At 41.2% G+C, this 22617-nt stretch overlaps 1 protein-coding gene across 1 annotated transcript in view; it reads left to right on the top strand.

The window, feature by feature from the left end:
* The first annotated feature begins 2384 nt into the window (after positions 1–2384).
* Supv3l1 (suppressor of var1, 3-like 1 (S. cerevisiae)) overlaps positions 2385–22617 on the top strand; it is a 23090-nt gene continuing 2857 nt past the window's right edge. The window contains exons 1-13 of the mRNA XM_013017151.1: positions 2385–2684; positions 6641–6718; positions 7057–7164; positions 8709–8823; positions 10100–10268; positions 12084–12195; positions 14078–14155; positions 16427–16518; positions 17331–17511; positions 18140–18233; positions 19301–19520; positions 20872–20952; positions 21588–21764. Coding sequence (XP_012872605.1) covers positions 2417–2684; positions 6641–6718; positions 7057–7164; positions 8709–8823; positions 10100–10268; positions 12084–12195; positions 14078–14155; positions 16427–16518; positions 17331–17511; positions 18140–18233; positions 19301–19520; positions 20872–20952; positions 21588–21764 — 1773 coding nt within the window. The 5' untranslated portion in view covers positions 2385–2416. The remainder of the gene's footprint in view (positions 2685–6640; positions 6719–7056; positions 7165–8708; positions 8824–10099; positions 10269–12083; positions 12196–14077; positions 14156–16426; positions 16519–17330; positions 17512–18139; positions 18234–19300; positions 19521–20871; positions 20953–21587; positions 21765–22617) is intronic.

Consider the following 22617-nt stretch of genomic DNA (forward strand, 5'->3'; position numbering starts at 1 on the left):
CTAGATGCCTGTCCTAAGTCATTGTCACTAACATGGTGGACTAAAAGGAAGACCACATTGAATTAACAGCTGTTGCATAAAAAAAATCTGGCTTATCCCTCTTGCTCCTAGTTTGCAAATATGACACTCTTGTTCAGTGCTATCTCCTACCATATTTAGTCACTAAATGGTGTAAAGATTGCTTTGTAAATTCTATCCTACATATCTGTATTCTAGCATAATTTGGACACCTTCAGTGACAGCTAAAATTGCTAAAATGGTCTTTTCTACATATTTTTGTTCCAGAGTATTCTCAGCATTTTCTAAGTAATTTCTCTTTACAAAAATGTGATGGGAGCCGGGCTCTGGTGGCTCACGCCTGTAATCCTAGCTACTCAGGAGGCTGAGAGCTGAGGATCGCAGTTCAAAGCCAGCCCCGGCAGGAGAGACCTTGAGACTCCTATCTCCAATAAACCACCAGAAAACCGGAAGTGGCGCTGTAGCTCAAGTGGTAGAGCGCTCGCCTTGAGCTGAAGGGACAGCGCCCAGGCCCAGAGTTCAAGCCCCACGACCGACAAAAAAAAAAAAAATGTGATGGGGCTGGGAAGGTGGCTCGGTGGTAGAGTGCTCACTTGCATGCATGAGCCCCTGGGTTCGATTCCTCAGCACCACATAATCAGAAAAAACCAAAGTGGTGCTGTGGCTCAAGTGGTAAAGTGCTAACCTTGAGCTTAGGGACAGCACTCAGGCCCAGAGTTTAGGCCCCAAGACTGACTCAAAAAAGTGATGACTACATAAGCCATAGAGTTAAACCTGCCTTAAAACTCTTAACTAGCATTTAAATTTTTTCAATATATCTTTACCATAGTTAGAACTTATCGTTTGTCCTGACTACTTATCACTTCTCTATATATTTTCAGTTATTACTGCTCTACAGTTGCTTCTTTTTCCGAACTGTCAATACTCTAATGTATTTATGTTAGTTAATATGTGCCAATTAGCACAAACCAGATGAGAACTTGAGAATAAGGACTGCTCTCTAACTCTGATGTCTCAAAAAGAATATAGAAAATGTACCGGACTCCTATTAAACACACAATGTTGGGGCTGGGAAGGTGGCTCAGTGGTAGAGCGTTTGCCTTGCATGCACGAGGCCCTGGGTTCGATTCCTCAGCACCACATAAGCAAAAAGAAAAAAGCCGGAAGTGGCGCTGTGGCTCAAGTGGTAGAGTGCTAGCCTTGAGCTGATTAAAGAGAAAGATCTTAAGTATGAAGGAAGGTGGATGTGGCACATCAACGGCTTTTGTTGTTGTTGGTCGTGGGGCCTGAACTTTGGGCCTGGGTACTGTCTCTCAGCTCTTCAGCTCAAGGCTAGCGCAATACCAATTGAGACTCAGCTCCACTTCTGTTTTTTTTTTTCCTGCTTATGTGGTGCTGAGGAATCAAACCCAGGGCCTCATGCACACAAGGCAAGCGCTCTACCACTGAGCCACCTTCCCAGCCCAATCAACAGCTTAATTTGAACATGTTGCAGCTTCATGAGGACACGGTATCAAACATCAATGGAATTTTTTTTTGAGTTTTAAAAAAGTATACATTAGTTATGGGGGAGGGTTATTACCTTAACACACAGGTTTACAGGGTAGTCCAATTAATCCAACCCCTCCATCACTCTCCTTTCCCAATTCCTAAAAAAAATTCAATAGGTTTTTTTTCACAGATGCAAACGACCTATTTGTACAGCATTCACCCTTTTTTTTTAATCTTGATTAACCCACGCCACGCCAATGAAATTCATCTTTAGCCCTGAACACCGCACACACCTTTGCCACGTGGTTGCGACTTTTCTGTTGCTAGGAAGACGCACCCCAGCAGCTAAGCGTCAGAGTACTTTAAGTCCACGTGCGTCTACTGTACCATAAACCAACTTCCCCACAACCCTTGTAAGCGGAAGATCAATTTCTGCTCTCTAGTAGGAAAGAGGTTAACAATGCGGCAAGCTCAAATGCCCTCTCACGGCGGGGCCAGCAAGCAACGCCCGTCGCCTGGGCACTTCAGAGACTACCTCCGAGCACCGCGGACCTCCCAGCACGGCCGACCGCCCGTTTGCGTCACGTGACAGCTCGCCAAGGCCCCTTCTCGTTCAGTGACATCCCTGGAGATGACTGATTATTAGTCCTTTTGGTTGGGGGCGGTGCGGAGAGGCTGCTGTTCCTAAGAGCTAGAGACAGAGGAGACAGTAAACCAGCTGGGCAAGCTCTCCCCGCGAGCTCCCCCTTGCAGCCTCTCGGCACCGTCGCTTCCTTACTGATCAGGCGTTTGCTCAGGCACCTCTCTGGTCACCTTGGGTCTTTCCGAGCCGCAGGCGCAGCGTCTGCGTCACGGCCCACCCCGTGTCCCCTGGTCCTTCCAGGCTTGGTTAGAGCGTGTGGCCTCCATGTCTTTACGCCGGTGTGCCCTGCTGTGGGCCCGGCTCCCGGTGGGGCGACGGGCCGGCCAGCGGGCGGCCGTGTGCTCTCCCGTGGGCGCCCACCTGGGAGCCTTTCCTGGGCCGCTGGGGCGCGCTCCCGCCCTCGCCGCCTCCTCGGCGTCGGGTGGCTCCAAAGCCCCGAACACGTCCTTGTTCGTGCCCCTGACTGTGAAACCTCAGGGCCCCAGCGCCGATGGCGACGTCGGGGCCGAGCTGACCAGGCCTCTGGACAAGAGTGAGTGCGGAGCCAGGGCGGCCGGGGTCGTGTCTGGGGTTCCGGGGTACTGTGGGCGTGTGAGTGTGGGATTCCTCCTCACCCTCTCGCCCTACAGTGGCGCTTTCCTTTTCAGCTGCTCTTTGAATGGTTTCATCTCTGTTTCTTGTGTTGGGGTGATTCACTCTTCTAGTCATCAGAAGTTCACCGCCTTTCCTAGCACTCTTCTTGTTTCCTCCTTGGACCTCCAGAACTGTTGCCTCTGAGAAGAGGCAAAGGGGTAAAGCAGTGAACAGCCACTGGATTTTTTTTTTTTTTTTTGGTTCTTGTCCATTGACAATCCTGACACTGTTAGCTGCTTGGTGGTTGCCAAGAGCAACGAGTCTCAGCTCCTCGTCACCTCCTCTCCACCGGATAGGTGGATAACCAGCAATAACGCAAGGTAGAACTTGATAAGGAGGTCCTCGCCGAAAGTGGTAGATACCTCACCATCCCAACCTCCAGAGAGGAAGCAAAAGCTTAGCGTCGCAGAGTTGCTGTGGCTTACTTTGATGGATTCGACAGAAGTGTGTGGATGCTTTCAAGGGGAGCTTTCAGATTCTATGACTCCACCTTCGCTTCTGAGTTAGTGAAGATGAAAGGTTTCCATTGGTGAAATGAAATTCTGGGAGGCTGAAGGAATGCCTTGGTCCCGTTTCAGGCCCTAGCTATCTGGTAACTACCTCCAGACACTCACTTCAGCAAGCAAAAGTGGTGCCTTGTATTGTAATTTGAAAGTATACATGTCTTACTGTACTATAGAACAGTCTTGTTTTTCATAGCTTTATAAGCCACATCGCTTGCACTAAAAATGTGATTGGACATATTGTCTGACTTGTTGCTGCCAGTTTACACGAAGTTTTCTACTTAGAGTTATTACTTTCATAAATACCCAGTAATGTTTACGTTTTTATTTTGAAAATATAACACAAGTAACCATGTTAACTTTAATCTTTTCCTGATGGTACTAGAGTTTGAATTCAGGGCCTCCATGCTTGAGCCATGTCTTCATCTTAGCCATTTTTTTTTTCTGGTACTGGGATTTAAACTCTGCCTCTTGACTTGCTTGCTTGGGTAGCTCTTTACTGCTTGAGCCATTCCTCCAGTACAGATTTTTCTGATTACTTTGGAGATGGAGTCTCACGGACATTTCTGCCACAGTCCTGCAGCTCTCATCCTCTTGAGTAGCAAGGAATAGAGGTGTGAGGGTCCCTCCCCCATGTCCTGCTGATCTCAACCAGTTTTATGTGTATAGTTCAGCTAAGTTAAGTGTATTCACATTGTAAAACATCTCATTGTCGTGCAAAATTGGGACTTAACAAGTTTATGCACTAAACAACAATTTTCCCATTCCATATTATTTAAAGGCATGTAGTAAGTTCTAAGACTTTTTGCCTTATATTTTGCTTGTCTTCTTTTTTCCATCCTTCCCTGTCCTTCCTTTCTTTTCTTTCCTCTCTTTCTCCCTCCTTTCCTTCTTTCTGTACTTTGAACTCAGGGCCTCAACCTCTTGCTCAGCTTTCTTTTTTTTCTTTTTATTGGTCCCGTCGTGGGACTAGAACTCTGGGCCTGGGTGCTGTCCCTTAGCTCTTCAGCTCAAGGCTAGTGCTTTACCACTTGAGCCAAAGAACCACTTCCAGCTTTTTTTTTCTGCTTATGTGGTGCTGAGGAATTGAACCCAGGGCCTCATGCATGCCAGGCAAACACTCTACCACTGAGCCAACTTCCCAGCCCCCCTTGCTCAGCTTTCTTGCTCACAGCTGGGACTTTACCACTTGAGCCATGCAGTCTGACATTTTGGTGGTTCATTGGAGATGGAGTTTTTTTTTTTTTTGTTTTGTTTTGTTTTGTTTTGGTCATGGGTCTTGAACTCTGGGCCTGGGTGCTGTCCCTCAGCTCTTCAGCTCAAGGCGAGCGCTCTACCACTTGAGCAACTTTGCCATGCCCGGTTTTCTGGTGGTTAATTGGAGATAAGAGTATCACAGACTTTCCTGCCCGGGCTGGCTTTGAACCATGATCTTCAGATCTCAACTTCCTGAGAAGCTAGCATTACAGGTGTGAGTCACCAGGCAGGAGGTAGAGTTTTGAAGACTTTTCTGCCCAAATTGACTTCAAAATTGAACCTCCAGGTTTCAGCTTCCTCAGTCACTAGAGAAACAGGTGTCAGTAATTAGTGCCTTGCACCCTCCCTCTCCCACCCTTTTTTTAAACAGGTTATCACTATGTAGTACAGGCTGGACTCAATTTGTGATCCTTCTTCATTCTCCTGAATTAGGCATGTGTGACCATGCCTGATTTAGCAGTCACTTTTCATCTTCTAGACTCCAGTCTCCTAGTAGCTCTAGGTAACTACTAATCCATATTCTGTCTCTGTAGATTTGCCTGTTTTGTACATGGCATGTAAATCATATGTAATCTATGGTCTTTTGTGATTGATTTCTTTTACTTATTATCATGAAAAATGTCATGTTTTTAAGTCTTTTTGTTGTTGTTGTTTATTTTGTGCCATCATTAGAACTTGAACTCTGGGTACACTGTCCCTTAGCTTTTTTGCTTAAGGCGGGCACTCTACCATTGAAATGAAAGTCTCATGACTTTTCTGCCCAGGCTATCTTTGAACCTTGACCCTCAGATCTCAGCTTCCTGAGTAGCTAGGCTTACAGGTGTGAGCCACTGATGTCTGGCTTGAATTATTTTAAGTTGAATAAAATACCATGATTCTTATAACACTGGAGTTGTAAGATATGCCCAGTCCCAGTGGCTCCACACCTGTAATCCTAGCTGTTTAGAACATAGGTTAACTCTGAATAACTGTGATTTGTCTTTAGTTTGTGTTGAGCTTATAGGTTGGTAGAATTTTCTCAAGCAGCATTTTCTCATGCTTTTGCCAAGACTTTTTTTTTGTCACTGATTTTTCTACTGTTGATACTAAGAAGCTATTGTGCTTCTTAGTCTATAAGAGTAGCCACAACCCCAAAATATCAAGACAGCTACCTATCTTCCAAAGAATGGGTGTCTGTCTTCTCATTAGCTGTGAAAAAAATCTAGTGACAACCATCAGCTTTGTAACTTCCTCATTATATAAAGCAAAGGATGCTATGTTCAAGCCTAATTTCTTCAGCATGTGGCCACTTTGCCTTTCTATCTTTCAGGTGCAAGGACTGTACCATCAATTTTGGCTTTTCTTCACAGAAATGTGTATGTGGCTGGCCGAGGAAACTCATCTTTTCAGAATAATACAGTTGTATTCTAACATGTGTAACTTTCATACAATCTCAGTTTAAATTATTTCTACTTAGGGGATTATTGATTCATGGTGGTATGTCAGCTCAGCAGACACCTACTTCAACCTCGTTTGAAGCATAGAAATCCCTGTGCTATTACTCTTGAAATTCGGCCATTAACCCTTGCTTGAGTACACCCAATCACTGTGAGACAGTCCCTTTTCAATATTCTGTTTGGAAGTTCTTGTATAAATTGCACTAAAATCTTCCCTTATTTCCTACTGACTATAGTTATGTGGTCTCCAACAAAGCAAGAATAGCATGTTCTCTGTAAAATCAATCATTTATAAACTAAAGATCATCTCAGTTTTTTTTGTTTGCATAGAGTCTTTTTGGTTGGGTTTGTGCTGCTGACTACTTGCTATACATACTGGATACTGGTTATAAGTGAAAAAGAAGCCCATTCTCTAAAGTAGCCTGAGAAAGGTGGAGATTTATTCTGAGCCTGTCATATCTCATTCACTCCTCTTTTGTACAGCAGGAATGGTGCATTGATTTTCAGTTTCTATATACTTTGCTCACTTTGCCCATGAAGAGAGATCACCTAAAACCTTCAAGTTCTTGTAACATTTAATGTAATGAATCCTCAGGTTTCTTTTCCTTTTTTGATGTTTGCCTAAACTAGGAGATAAATGTTAAATTTTTATTTTCTAGATGAAGTAAAGAAGATCTTAGACAAGTTTTATAAAAGGAAAGAAATTCAAAAACTGGGTGCTGATTATGGACTCGACGGTAAGGCCAATAGCTTGTTTCTTAAAAGTACATGGTCTAGAGATAAACTAGTTCTTGGCCTTGGTTTCTTCAGGCAGAGCTCACCTGGCAAAGGTCACCTGGTGAGTCCAACTGCACACCAGAGGAGCTATGCCTTCATCCTTGTTCCACATAGTACAAGGATTTCAGCTTTAGTTCAGATCATAGTAAATCAGCTATACTGCCAAAATAACATGTGGTGTGTGTGTGTGTGTGTGTGTGTGTGTGTGTGTGTGTGTGTGTGTGTGTGTGTGTGTGATTTTAAGATGAGAACTGAAAGAAAACTAAATCTTACATACTTGGATTTATCTTTTCCACAGCTCGTCTGTTTCACCAAGCTTTCATCAGCTTCAGAAATTACATTCTGCAGTCTCATTCCCTGGATGTGGACATTCACATTGTTTTGAATGACATTTGCTTCAGTGCAGGCAAGTGTGGAGAGAATTGTTTCAATTCTTTAGATATACTTTCAATTTTTTTTTCTCATATATCATGTTTATTTTTCTCAGGACTTGTTTTAGAATGGGGTCTGTGAGTAATTCATTGCTTTCATGGGAGGCCTACTGGGTCACTGTTGCTTTTTATATTGGTTCCTCAGTGAGTCACTAAGTTGTGTATAGATGGGGCCCTTGATCAGTCATCTTCTGCTCTCTGCTAGTGTCAGCATGGATGGCCACATTGAAACCAGCTCTGACATCACATTAATTAGTACATGGTGATTCCATGTGGTTCTGCCATTGGCTTCTTCAGGATACAGTTCAGAGCATCATCATTCTATTCCCATTGATACGTTAGCTTTTTATTTTGCTGATTTTTTTTGAGGCAGATCCTCACTACATAGCTCAAGATGACATTGAACCTTAGGCTGTCTCAACCTTCTGAGTGCTGGGATAACAAACATACAAGTTATAAATTTTTTTTTCCTGGCACTGGGGTTTGAACTCACAACCTCAAACTTGCTAAGCAGCTACTATACCACTGAGCCATACCTTCAGCCCATTAGGGTTATAAGTTTTAAATGTATTTTTGACTCTCAGATCTTATGCCAGGTCTGGAGGGGAGCCTAGATACAGAGAAAATGGGACTTGTCCTATTCTCCATTTTTTTTTTTTTTTTTTTTGATCAGGGGACTTGAATTCAGTGCCTGAGTGCTGTCCCTGAACTTTTTCACTCAAGTCTAGCACTCTACACCTTTGAGCCATAGTGCTACTTCCAGTGTTCTGGTGGTTAATTGGAGTTAAAGAGTCACACAGACTTTACTGCATGGGCTGGCTTTGAACTGCAATCCTCAGATCTCAGTCTCGAGTAACTAGGATTACAGGCGTGAGCCACCAATGCTTGGCTCCACTCTCCTCTTAGAGCTATTAATGTGTAGGAAACTTGCTGAAGAGTCAATTTACTTACATGATGAAAGTGGCTCTTTGTGGTTTTTGAAGTCTAAAAGTGTTTATACTGAGCTGAGGGGTGTAGCTCAGTAGTAGAGCACATACTTAGCATGTGCAAGGCCCTGGGTTCAGTCCTCGACATAAAAAAAAAAAAGAGAAATTTGCACCTTAGTTCTCTTCATGTAACTGTTGGCTTTCTCTCTATTTGTCTAGACTCTTAGTTTTTAGTGTAATTTCCACCAGTGTTAATCTTTACGAGTTTGCACTGGAGGAATAAACATAGTGGCTAACAGCCAGTTTTCTGTTTTCCCCAAAATACAATTGGTGTTTGGAGCGTAAAGAAAGACAAAGCACAGACACAGAAAAGGAAGGGGTCTCTTGCTCCAGGACTTTCCTTTTTATCCTGGCAATGCTTCTGTAACTCACCTTACTAAGAAAAGGTTTGCCTAATATTCAGAAGGTTAAAGCTGGCTCCTGTGTTTCGGCCAGGCCTGGGTTATATAGTGTGACCTTGTCTAAATAAACCGAAGTTTCAGTTGTGGATAGCATGTGGATTGTACATGTTAATGTATCGTTTTGTTTTCTAGCCCATGTGGATGACTTATTTCCATTTTTCCTGAGACATGCCAAACAAATATTTCCTGTGTTGGAGTGTAAGGATGATCTACGTAAAATCAGTGACTTAAGAATACCACCTAACTGGTTAGTTCTTTCAGCTGTGGATTTACAACGTTCAGGTTCTAATTTGGAAAAAATGAATGATTGTTTCTATAGTAATAATTATTATTGCTGGACACTGGAGGCTTATGCCTGTAATCCTGACTACTCAGGAGGCTGAGATCTAAGGATTGCAGTTCAAAGCCAGCCCAAGCAGGAAAGTCCATGAGATAAGTCAAATTAATCACCAGAAAACCAGAAGTGAATTGTGGCTGAAGTGGTAGAGCATTTGCCTTGAGCTGAAGAGCTCAGGGACAGCACCCAAGCCCAGAGTACAAGCCCCATGACCTACAAAAAAAAATATTACTTATTGTATGCTAGAAGCAGATTTTTTAGAAAGAGTTTGGATTTTGTTGTTTTCCCTGAAGAAAACCAAGCTGTTATTGAAGTGTCCTCCTGAGCCTTTGAGCGTTAATTTCGGTTTGAGTAGGGCAGATCTGAAGTTGCCCTACTTCCAGGTATTTTCCTGAGGTCTTTTTAGGCATTCCTGGTATCTCAGCAGAATGTTTGTAATGAGTCCTTTCCACCATGGCTGAGCTAGACTCCTGCAGTGCAGTGCACTAGAAGACCCCTTTGAGACTTCCTTTTCAAATACTTGGTTGGCTGCTTGCTAGGCTTTTCCAATTTCCTCGTGGCACATGTATAGTGCAGCTCTTGTCCAACAACCCCCAGGGATTCCCCACACGACTTCAGGAACTTCCCTTCACTGCACCCTATTGCTCTTCCACATCTCCCTCTCATAAGAATCTAGCTGCTTCAACTGCATTGAAGCCGCTGCTGCTTTGTTGAGGGGGCACTATGGTATTTTTGAATGACACCTCCCCATGTCCTGTTTAATGCAAAAAAAAAAAAACAGCTCATGTTCCTCCTCCCAGATGTTTTTGACTGCCTTTGTCCATGCAAGTAGTTGCCTTGTTTTGCATTTGCTTATGGGCAAGTCTACCCATCATCAGTTAATCCTTCCTGGCCAGAAGCAAAAGATGCACAGGTTTTATTTGTATAAATGGCAGTGCAGAGGCCTACCAGTGCTTGCTTTTAGAGTCTCGTGTTTAGTTCTGTGGGGGTGATGTGAACTTATTAATAGCAGTTACACTTACTTATAACTCCTGAGGAAAAGAGAGTTGTATAGAAAAGAAAATAACCAAGAAATTTATTTGCATTTGAGTTGAGAATATGCTTTATTTGGAATTTTGCTTAGTTACTATTTGCCAAGATATATTTTCAGATAAATGAAATTCAGTTTTGTCTACTCACTATTTAGGTACCCAGAAGCCAGAGCCATACGTCGGAAGATAGTATTTCATTCGGGCCCCACAAACAGTGGAAAGACTTACCACGCGATCCAGAAATACTTCTCAGCCAAGTCTGGAGTATATTGTGGCCCTTTAAAATTACTGGCCCATGAGATCTTCGAAAAGAGTAATACTGCTGTCAGTGTATTACGAGATATATGGTCTTTTTTTCTTGTTATTTTTGCTTTCTTTTGGGTGATGAAGATAAAATGGGGAAGATATAAGTAGTTATTTACTGTTAAATGGAAATGACCATATTTCACTGCACTAATTTAATTTAAGTTGTAATCAAGGAAAAGCCTGCTGACCTCTAACGTACCATCAGTACTTAAGCTGCATGGCAATGCAAAGAAACTAAAACGTGGAAAAATAAAGCAGAGCTTGGTGGTATGTGCCTATATCCAGCAGTTGGCAGGAGGAGGCAGAGTCCTGAGGTGGGCCAGCCTGAGTTACATAGTGAGACCTTGTCTTGAAAAAATAAACAAAAAAAAGTGAGAAAAAAGTATATAATACAGTGATTGACAGAAAATTTCACATATAGATGGAAATTCAGGAAATAACATGAATCACTATGATCACACTAACTTATCACACCCAGCTTTATTTACATTTTTTTTTTTTTTTCTGGTGCTGGTCTAGGGGCTTGAATTCAGGGCTTGGGTGCTGTCCCTGAGCTTTTGTGCTCCTACCACTTGAGCTACAGCCCTCTTCTGGCTTTTTGGTGGTTAATTGGAGATAAGAGTCTCAGACTTTTCTGCCTGGGCTGGCTTTGAGCCACAATCCTCACATCTCAGCCTCCTGAGTAGCTAGGATTGCAGGCTTGAGCCATTAGCACCTGGCTTATTTACTTTTATAGAAAAGAGAAAATATTCCTGGCGAGTTGAAAGTCCTCTTGAACTGCTTTACTTCCTCAGAGCTAATCAGTGCTCTGTTGGAATGTTTATTTCCCTCCTTACAGAGTTTTGATGTTGTCAACTGGAACTAATGAAAAAAAGACTAAAGCCACTTTTTCGAAACCAAGTAAGCCTGTTGTCTGTGGTATAATTTTACCAAATAATCTGCGTTTTGGCTTATTTTATTATGACTATAATAAAGCAGTTATATATATTATTTTATTACTTTATATATTTATGTATCATTTTGGCTTTATAATTATCCAGTTTGGGTTAGATAATTTTCATTCTATGTTTCTTTGAATAATTTGAGTAATTTGTATACACAGTAGCTCTTTATTCGTATTTTTATTTTTTGTCAGTCGTGGGGCTTGAACTCTGGGCCTGGGCGCTGTACCTCAGCTCTTCAGCTCAAGGCTAGCGCTCTACCACGTGAGCCACAGCACCACTGACAGTTTTCTGATGATTAATTGGAGATAAGAGTCTCATAGACTTTCCTGCTCGGGCTGGCTTGGAACCATGATCCTCAGATCTTAGCCTCCTGAGTAGCTGTGATTACAGGTGTAAGCCACTAGCGCCTGGCTGTTCGTAAATTTTTGAGAATATTTTTCCTCAAAACAAAAATTTTTCATTCTATTCAGACCACTAGGAGTGATCAGTCCTCCACATTTGCCTGGCCTTTTCTCCCTTTATTCTGGGGACATTTCAGTCCTGGGCAAGGTGGGATGATTGCTCAACCTGAGATACCATAGCCCTAAAGTATATCAGAGTACATCTTAAATTTTATTTAATTCTTAGTAGTATGGAAATGTACAAAGTTAAAAAAGTGAAATTACTGCAATTTCTCATGCTGTTCTTAACCTGAGGATTTAGTTGATTTGGGATAGTTCCTATTTTACAAGTTATGTAAAGAAGTAGCTGTTACTATAAGCATTGAGACTATTGTATTTCAACTATCAAATTTATGATAATGGAGAGAATACTTTATTATAAACACTCAGCAGTTTTTTCTGCTATTGTTTCCAAGATAGAAATAAGTCCAGGTTCTTTGTCATTCTAGGGCATACCATGTGACTTGGTGACAGGCGAAGAGCGTGTGACAGTGGCGGCCGATGGCAGACAAGCTGCCCATGTTTCCTGTACTGTTGAGATGTGCAGTGTTACTACTCCTTGTACGTAAATGCTTTTCTAAAAATGATGGTTTGTGACTAGGAACATGCCTTAGTGGTAGAGTGTTTGCCTAGCATGCATGAAACCCTGGGTTTGATTCCTTTGTACCACATAAACAGAAAAAGCCAGAAGTGGCACTGTGGCTGAAGTGGTAGAGCACTAGAGACTCAGGGACAGAGCCCAGGCCCTGAGTTCCAGGCCCAGGACTGGCAAAAATGAAAACAAATAAAAATGATGGTTTGCTATTTTAAGAAGATACAATTGAACTTACAAGTTACATTTTTTATTGTGAAAGCCATTAAAATCTAGAATCTAGCACGTCTAGTACAACAAACGTTTAGAACCTACCACTGATAAAAAGGGACAAACGTTGTCAGACTTCTGTATGTTCATTTCCTTTCTCTCTCACTCTTTGTTATTTTTTTTGTTTTTGTTTTTTGGTCGGTCGTGGGGCTTGCACTCTGGGCTTGGGTCTCACTCTTTTTTTATGGTTTGGAGTTTGCTTGTGGCAAATATTCTAATAGTTTTTCCCTCCATATGAACTTTTGCATTGATTTCTGTAATTCTGTGGGATTTTTTTTTTTTTTTAATCAGTCATGGGGCTTGAATTCAGGGCCTGGGCACTGTCCCTGAGCTCTTCAGCTCAAAGCTAGTACTCTACCACTTGAGCCACAGTGCCACTTCAAGTTTTCTTGTGGTTTATAGGAGATAAGAGTCTCATGGACTTTCCTGCCCATGCTGGCTTTGAACCATGATCCTCAGACCTCAGCCTCCTGAGTAGGATTACAGGCATGAGCTACTGGTGCCTGGCTATAAGTGATTTTTTTAATGGGTATTGCATTGAATTTTTATATTGCTTTTGGCAGTATAGTGATTTTCACAGTATTAATTTTGTCAATCCACCAGCACTGAATGTCTTTCTATCTTCTGATACCCAACTTTTTTCAAGGTCTTAGAGTTTTCATTATAGAGGCCTTTTACTTCCTTGATTAATGTAGATATTTTGCTGTTTTGGAGGCTATTGTGAATAAGATTATTTTCTTGATTTATTGCTCACCCTATATAGAATAGCTACTAATTTTGCTATATTGGCTTTGCTGATACATGATTCTTAAGTAAGGATCATTACCTATGATAGGCTTACAGCTCCTAAGAGTGAACAGAGCTGAATCCTGAGGAATCATGCCTTCCACTTCACTTCTTCTTTTTTTTTTTTTTAGTCAGTCGTGGGGCTTGAACTCAGCCGGGGCGCTGTCGCTCAGCTCTTCAGTTCAAGGCTAGTGCTCTACCACTTGAGCCACAGCGCCACTTCTGGCTTTTTCTGCTTATGTGCTGAGGAATCGAACCCAGGGCCTCATGCATGCAAGGCAAGCACTCTACTACTGAGCCACCTTCCCAGCCCCTCCACTTCATTTCTGAAAGCTGCCTGCTTTTCCTTTGTGAGGAAGCTTCTTCAGTGAATGAGGGGCTGTCTCTGCTTCTTTTCTAGAAATGTAAATCCTTTTCATTTTTTTTTGCTGTTGTGGAAATAATCTGGGTCTGAGGTTATGGGGAACAGGAGATGTAGTGCTTTTCAGCTCTGAGACAGTGGAGTGGCTTCTCAGCTCTGCAGTGGAGTGGCTAGGAATGCAGTCTTTATTACTGCATGACCTGGGTTTGAATTTCATTCCCATGGTTATTGTCTAACCTTGGGCTAGCGACTTCTCTTATCCTCAGTTTACTCTTTGTCACTTAGCTTAAGTCTGCCAGAAAGAAGTCCTCAGTAAGCAATATTGGTAATGATGTGATAAAAGCTTAAATTTTGGTGTGGCAATTAGTTCATAGTATTGTTTAAATAGAGTATATTGCTCATGACAGGTTTTGTTTTTTGTTTTCTGTTTTAAGATGAAGTGGCTGTAATAGATGAAATTCAGATGATTAGAGATCCTGCCAGAGGATGGGCCTGGACCAGAGCACTCCTAGGTTGGTCATTTTAATTTTCTAAAACCTGAGCTTTGTGATGTCTGCATTGAGATTTATTTGTTGTCCTTATGAGATAGTAGTCTTTAGACCCTCTTATTGACAAAAGTCAACCAAAAACATCAGTCAAGTGTGAGGGTTTTTTTTTTGTTTTTTGTTTTTTGTCGGTTGTGGGACTTGAACTCTGGGCCTGGGCGCTGTCCCTCAGCTCTTCAGCTCAAGGCGAGCGCTCTACCACTTGAGCTACAGCGCCACTTCCGGTTTTCTGATGGTTTATTGGAGATTAGAGTCTCATGGACTTTTCCTGCCCAGACTAGCTTTGAACCGCGATCCTCAGATCTCAGCCTCCTGAGTAGCTAGGATTACAGGCGTGAGCCACCAGCGCCCGGCGGTTTTTTTTTTTTTTATATATTACTTAATAATGGTAAGTTCTTTTTGTTGCTGTTATAAAGCTAGCATAACCATGCAGTTAAAAATTATAAAGTTCAAGTCTCTGGGCTGAGCATGTCGTTTAGTGGTAGAGTGTTCTCCAGGCTTGTGAGAAGTCCTGATTTTAATTCCAGCACCTCAAGAAAAAAAAAATTGTGCCATCTTTACACAATTGCTATTACTACTTTGGCATGCTTGAGGCCAGTCTTTTGTTTGTTTGTTTTTGGCTGGTCATAGGGCTTGAACTCTGGGCCTGGGCACTGTCCCTCAGCTCTTCGGCTCAAGGCAAGTGATCTACCACTTGAGCCACAGCGCCACTTCCAGTTTTCTGGTGGTTAATTGGAGATAAGAGTCTCACAGACTTTCCTGCCAGACTGGCTTTGAACCGCGATCCTCAGATCTTAGCCTCGAGTAGGTAGGATTATAGGTGTGAGCGAGCCACCAGCATCTGGCACCCAGTCTCCTTCTTATGCATGTGACTTTTTAAGAATATGGGATTTTGTGTCTACCTTTGGCTTTTGGTTTTTTTTTCAGTTCTCTTGTTTTATAAATTTTTTTATATTACGTAGTTATGTGACTGCATATTCTACATTGAAGAGCAGTACAAAACTTATTCTATGGAATTAAACAGTTTCCCTGTTATTAATAATGGTTCAATAAAAATGTTATGGCCATACTGTCTTGTTTTGTATGTTTATTTCTTTAGGACAGGTTCTTGGAAGTGGATTCTTCAAGTCCACTGATGTGTATAAACATTTCTACTGCTTGATTTTGGAGTGATTTTTCTGTTTTTGTTTTCTTTGAGACAGAATGTCACTGGGTGGCTCAGGGGTGACCTTGAACTTGAGATCCTTCTTGCCTTAGCCTCCTGAATGCTAGGTTTACAGGCATAGACTGTTATGCCAGCTTGAGTGAAATTTTAAGGCATATTTTTTTTGTGTGTGTGTGCCAGTACTGGGACTTGGATTTGGCCTGAGTGCTGTCCTTTAGCTTTTGTGCTCAGAGCTGGTGCTCTGCCACTTCTGGCTTTTTGGTGGTTAATTGGAGATTAAGGGTCTCACAGACTTTCCTACCTTGACTGGGTTTGAACTATGATCTTCAGTTGTTAAGTCTCCTGAATAGCTGGGATTATAGACACGAGCCATTGATTCCTGGCAGATGTTTTCAAATTTAAAAGCAACTAAAATCATTCTTTAAGTTAACATTGAAGCCTGTTACAAATTAGACAAAAGTGAATGTGCTCAGGAGTTAAGAAGCTCAGGTTTACTTTCACCTTCCAGCCCTTACCTTGAGTCTGTGGAGCCTAATTTGAAGAATGTAATTATAGGACAGGCATTCAGCACTAAGCATCAAGATGCCACAGTCTAGTCCTGGCTGGCTTAAGACCATAATAGACTTGAAATCTTGGCCTTGAGCAATTTAAGAGACTTGAGATTTATTTTAAAAAAAATTTTTTTACACATTAGAAGATAGTGATTTTGAGGTTTGCATCCAAGAGACGATATTTGTGAAAACATTTTGTAGAGTTACAAAACATTATTATGTATGCTGGGAATGTGGCTTAGTGATAGAATGCTTGTCTAGCATGCATGAAGCCCTGGGTTTGATTCCTCAGTACCACATAAACAGAAAAAGCCGAAAGTGGCTTTATGGCTCAAGTGGTAGAGTGCTAGCCTAGAGCAAAAGAAGCTCAGGGACAGACAGTGCCTAGGCCCTGAGTTCAAGTCCCAGGACTGGCACCAAAAATAAGTCCCAACACATTATTAGATAAAGTAATTTTGCTATGTAAATGTTGTGTATTATAAAATTTTAAACTATAAAGCAAAGTAATAACTGCATTTCCAGGACTCTGTGCTGAAGAAGTTCATTTATGTGGAGAATCTGCTGCTATCGATCTGGTCACTGAGCTGCTCTACACAACTGGGGAGGAGGTGGAGGTACTAGATCATAGACTTCATTCTCCAGCACCCCGGCTCACTGTACTGTGCCTTCCTAGGCCCTAGACTGTAGCAGATCAGAACTTTGTAACTTCACTAAAGAGACAGCTTCATATTCTTGTAGTTACTGGCTGGCTTTCTCTTTCTCATATATATTATACATAATAGGAAGTCCTGACAGAACTGCCATGACATGTAACACCTTAGGTATTCCAAGAATAAGGGAGAATCTCCATCTTTCCTTATAAACCTGGGGTGAGCAAATTGCTTTAGAATCGAATTACCAATCAGGACATTCAAGTATGAGATCCAGTCCAAAGTCTGTTGTATTAACCTGTTGGAGGTTTTACTGTCCATTAGTGTCAGGCACAGTTTCACATGTACAAATTCCTAAATTAGGAACTTACTAGTTTTCTTTGTATACTGCTTTTCATTTTTAAAATTTTATTCATTTTTTGTTTATGTGGTACTAAGGAATCGAACCCAGGGCCTTATGCATGCTAGGCAGTCACTCTACCACTAAGCCAGATTCCTAGCCCTGCTTTTCTTTTACTGGAGTTTTTCAACAAGATACTAAGATGGAGAAATATTTTTAAATTGTCCCGATGCTGTAGTTTTATGTTCGGCTTTTAGGGTGCTAAAACTTTCATAAAACAAAAATCAGTAAGAACTAATAATAGTAATACAGTATCAAAATTATTTTTTGTTTTTCCCTTGATTTGTTTTTCCCTTATTGATTATTTTGTAAGCTTCTTAGTGGTTAGTCACAAAAAATTGAATGTGTTGTTTTACCATTTCCTGTCTTTATTTAGGTTCAAAGCTATGAGAGGCTAACTCCCATCTCCATTCTGGACCATGCTCTAGAATCTTTAGATAACCTTCGGCCTGGAGACTGCATTGTTTGTTTTAGCAAGAATGACATTTATTCTGTGAGTCGACAGATTGAAATTCGAGGGTTGGAATCAGCTGTTATATATGGCAGTCTCCCACCTGGTAAATACTGGTTTTCATCATGAAAAGATATGAAATCTCTTCACTTTTGCCATTTATGTTGACATGCACAGTAGTAAAAGAAATGTTTACTTCATGTGACCTATTATAAAGTAACAATATATCACAGCTTAGGTTATAGGTTAAATGACATAAACATTTTCCACTAGGAAAATGGAAATAGAAGTATTTAGATCATTTATAGCCTGTGTCATTTGCTGTTATTAAACTACTTTTTAAATGTTGAATTTATGATTTTCTTATGAAGTGTCATTAAACTATGCACCTGGTAAACTCAAGTTGTAGTCCTGAAATTTACCAAGTGGCCTTAGATATGATAAGCAAATGTTGAGGAACTCTTATATGCATGAGGACTATTACTGCATGAGTATTGGGGTCTATTACGTGAGTATTGAGGGACTATTGTGTGAATGTTGCGGTCTGTTGGACAGCTGCTTCCTGAGGGGCTGTTGAAAGCAGTGGAAGTAGGATAGGGACTCTGAGTATTAAAGGAATGCAGTTTGAAACAGTAAAAGTTTACCCGTAAATCCAAAAAGAGCACAGAGACATTTAGCATGTTGTGGTAAAAGATTGAGAGCATTAATTAACAAAAAAACTGTTTCTATTTTAGGGACCAAACTTGCTCAAGCAAAAAAATTTAATGATCCTAATGATCCATGTAAAATCCTGGTTGCCACAGATGCAATTGGCATGGGGCTTAATTTGTAAGTAATTTGTTTTCAGTAAGCATGGACATTCAGTGGGCTAGATGGCCATTGTTTTGTTTTCAGTTTTCTAGCTGGCATTAATGACCTAACACTGCAGTATGATCTTGCTTATACCTTAAGATTTAAAAAAAAATCCTATTGTGGAAAGACTTTTAAATGTTGTTTGTCATTACCTGGCTTTGTTTCCAGTTCCTTTGTCAGTATACATGTATGGTAGTCATTGTTCTTAGTGATAACAGTGTTAAGCCTACATGTTCTGCCTTAGCTGACGGAGGAGCGATACCTTCAGAAATCAAAAGGAATTAATAACAGCTTAGCAACTAATTTTTTTTTTTTTGCTGGGCTTGAACTCCAGGGCTCAAGAGATACTCCTGTTTTGGCCTCCCGAGTACCTGGGACTGTGGTGGTACACAACCAGTCCCAGTGAAGCTTATTTTTTAAAGCCAGATGCTTTATTTGGGTCATTGTTTAAAAAGTTTTTTTGTTTTGTTTTGTTTTGTTTTTTCTGGTCCTGGGCCTTGAATTCTGAGCCTGGGTGCTGTCCCTGAATCTCTGTGCTCAAGGCTAGCGTCTACCACTTGAGCCACGGTGCCACTCTGGCTTTTTCTGAATAGCTTATTGGAGATAAAGAGTCTCATGGACTGACTTTGAACCACAATCCTCAGATGTCAGCCTCCTGAGTAGCTAGGATTATAAACATGAGCCACTAGCACCCAGCTTTAAAAAGTCATTTTCTTTTTTTTTATTATCATTAAAAAAATTGTTATTATAAAGGTGATGTACAGAGGATTACTATAATAAAAAGACATTTTCTATCTAGCTTAAATGTATAATTTGTATACCATATAGTTTACCCATAGTACAGTTTCATGAGTTTTAGTAAATAGAGTAATTGTTATTACTGCTCAAAGGGAAGAAAACTATTATCAACAAACTTTTCCTTATATTTAAATGGCAACAAGTTTCTAAGTTAGCTTAAATTAGAGCTGAAGTGAACATTTCTGTGGTGACCCAGGTGGCAGAGATTTAAGCAGGCTGTGGGGTCATTTTTATTTCTATTTCAGGAGCATAAGGAGAATCATATTTTACTCCCTTATAAAGCCCAGTATCAATGAAAAGGGAGAGAAAGAACTAGAACCAATCACTACCTCGCAAGCTCTGCAGATTGCTGGAAGAGCTGGGAGGTTCAGCTCACAGTTTAAAGAAGGAGAAGTGACAACTATGAATCGAGAAGACCTCAGTTTATTAAAGGAAATTTTGAATAGGCCTTTGGATCCAATAAAGGTAAGATGAAGCACATTCATTACACCCAGACTCCTATGACAGACACCTAGAAATGAGCCCAAGAGAAGTTTGCATAATAAAGACCATACCAAGAAAGCCCTTCGTCTTCATTGTCTTGGAGAGGCATTGAGACCCCTTGTTCCAATGAGATGTCCAGATTGACTTTCTTTTAGTTCTTCCTTGAATTGTAGCAGCAGCTGTGGGTAGAGGGATACAGTTTCTTTGTGTGACCAGCAAATAACCAGAAGCTTGATTAGGAAAAACTCCCAGCACTGAGACACTAAGAACAATATTATATTTTGCTTAATATTAGTTACTGAATCAGAAGTATACATATTTTAAACATTTAGAAAAATACTTTAAAATAGCTTGGGCACTTCCATGGCACATTTTCATTTGCCAGTAACACTAAAGACAGTATAAGAAAAATACTCCCTGATGGGAATCACTTGTGCAAAAGCTTTTGTTAAGAGTATGGTGAGCTTCACAGGAAGCCACAGTGCACTTGATAATCATACCCCATTTCCTGCCCATGTACCTCACTTCTTACATTTAAATTCATCTTCCTTTCCTTAGGAATGAGATCTCTTGCTGCTTTTCTCCCCTTGCTGCTTTCCTTACAAGTACCTGGGGGTTTCTTAACTGCGCATATGTATACAGAGATGTTACCTCCAGTTTAGACACTTGGTCATGTGTGCATGTATATAAGTTTTATTACATTACTTAAAGCAGCTGGGTTTTCCTTGTTTGTTTTTATTTAGCAAGGAGAAGTGACACTTAGAAAATCATTCTGTCAGCCGGGGTGCCGGTGGCTCACGCCTGTAATCCTAGCTACTCAGAGGCTGAGATCTGAGGATTGAGGTTCAAAGCCAGCCTGGGCAGGAAAGCCCATGAGACTCGTATCTCCAATAAACCACTAGAGAACTGGAAGTAGCGCTGTGGCTCAAGCGGTAGAGCACTAGCCTTGAGCTGAAGAGCGCACGGACAGTGCCCAGGCCCAGAGTTCAAGCCTCATGACCGACCAAAAAAAAGAAAAAGAAAAGCAAAGAAAATCATTCTGTCCTGGAAAGCATCGTATATATATCATCATATCATAATAGATTTTAGAAATATGACTAACACATAAGCCAAGGACTTCGTTCAGTGAATACAATCTGTCATTTTTATTGTCACCAGCTTTTAAAATTGACAGTAAATGTTAAAGTAATATGTCCTTTTCTCTATTTTATCTAAATTCTTGGCATGGAATTAATTTCCTGAGCACTTCACTTGAACATAGGATTTTATTTTGAAATGGGAAAACTTTTCAAAAACTGGGGGAAAAAATTCACAATTTTTCCTTTCATTAAAGGCAGCCGGTCTTCATCCAACTGCTGAGCAGATTGAAATGTTTGCCTACCATCTCCCGGATACAACCCTTTCTAATCTCATTGTAAGTGGAAATTAATTTTTAAGTATCACCTTTGTTTTTTCTTCAGTACAGGGGTTTGCACTTAGGGTTTGCATTTGCTAGACAGATGTTCTACCACTTAAGCCACACCCACAACCCTTTTTCTTTTGGCTGGAGCTTCCATGTGCTTCTCATGTTAATGGGGATGATAGAAACGTGCCACTGTTCCCAACCATTGTGCTTTCTTTGGAACTTCGATGCTCTCTGATATTTGCCTCCCAAGAAGTTAGGATTACAGGATTCAGACATGTGTGCAGCCCCTGTGAAATGTATCTTGTAGTGGCAACTTTCTTTCAGAGTCTTCTGGGAGTGGCAGTCACAGTGGCACATGCCTGTAATCTCAGTGTTGTGGAGACAAGATGATCAAGAGCTTGAGGCCAGTCTTGGCTGCTGGCTACCTAACAAGACCCAAAACAAAACCAGAGTATCTGAGAGTTTTGTCCTGAGGAATTTTCTGAATATTATGGGAAAAAAAATCTTTCACTTGAATAGGCAGAGGCCAAAAGCAGTCCTCTCTGGAAGTCTGCTTTGGATTAAAAAAATTGTTTTCCGTAGACTTCAGCCCTTTACTTGTGTAGCCCAGCAGTCTAGTAATTTCATATATCCTTTTCCCCCAGGATATTTTTGTAGACTTTTCACAAGTTGATGGACAGTACTTTGTCTGCAATATGGATGATTTTAAATTTTCTGCAGAGTTGATCCAGCATATTCCATTAAGTCTGCGAGTGAGGTATGTGTTCTGCACAGCTCCTATCAACAAGAAGCAGCCTTTTGTCTGTTCTTCATTGTTACAGGTAAGCCTTTTTCTTTTGATTCTGAGTTGTTCATGATTGATGTATTTTTTCCAAACACTAGTTTGTTCAAAATTAAACACTTCAGGTGAGAACTCTGTAATAGGAGAGACTTCATAAAAACTTAAATATAAAGGAACTTTCTCTTACAGAAATTGTGTGTGTGTAGGGTTTTTTTTTTGCCAGTACTGAGCTTGAACTTAGGGCCTGCATGCTGTCCATTAGCTTTTTTTTTTTTTTTTGGTCAGTCATGGGGCTTGAACTCTGGGCCTGGGCAGTGTCACTGAGCTCTTCAGCTCAAGGTGAGCGCACTACCTCCTGAGCCACAGTGCCACTTCCAGTTTTGTGGTTATTGGAGATGAGCATCTCATGGACTTTCCTGCCCAGGCTGGCTTGAACTGCAATGCTCAGATCTCAGACTCCTTCGTAGTTAGGATTATAGGTGTGAGCCACTGGTACCTGGCTGTCCCTTAGCTTTTTTCCTGAAAGCTAGTGCTCTGCCACTTGAACCACAGTTTCTAGTTCTGGCTTTTTTGCTGGTCACTTGAAGATAAGAGTCTTAGACTTTTCTGCCTGAGCTGGCTTTGTACTATGATCCTCAGATCTCAGCCTCCTGAGTAGCTAGGATTACAGTCATATGCCACTAGTAGCCTTATTGCTTTCATTATTTTTTAAATAGGGTCTTGCCTTTTTGCCTAGCCATCTGGACTATGATTTTCTTTCCTGGACTATGATACCCTTTCCCCATAGCTGAGATTTTTTTTTTTTTTCAGTCGTGGGGCTTGAACTCGGCCTGGGCGCTGTCCCTCAGCTCTTCAGCTCAAGGCGAGCGCTCTACCACTTGAGCTACAGCGCC

Source organism: Dipodomys ordii, unplaced genomic scaffold (genome assembly GCF_000151885.1).
Source record: "Dipodomys ordii isolate 6190 unplaced genomic scaffold, Dord_2.0 Scaffold34, whole genome shotgun sequence".
Taxonomy (NCBI): Eukaryota; Metazoa; Chordata; class Mammalia; order Rodentia; family Heteromyidae; genus Dipodomys; species Dipodomys ordii.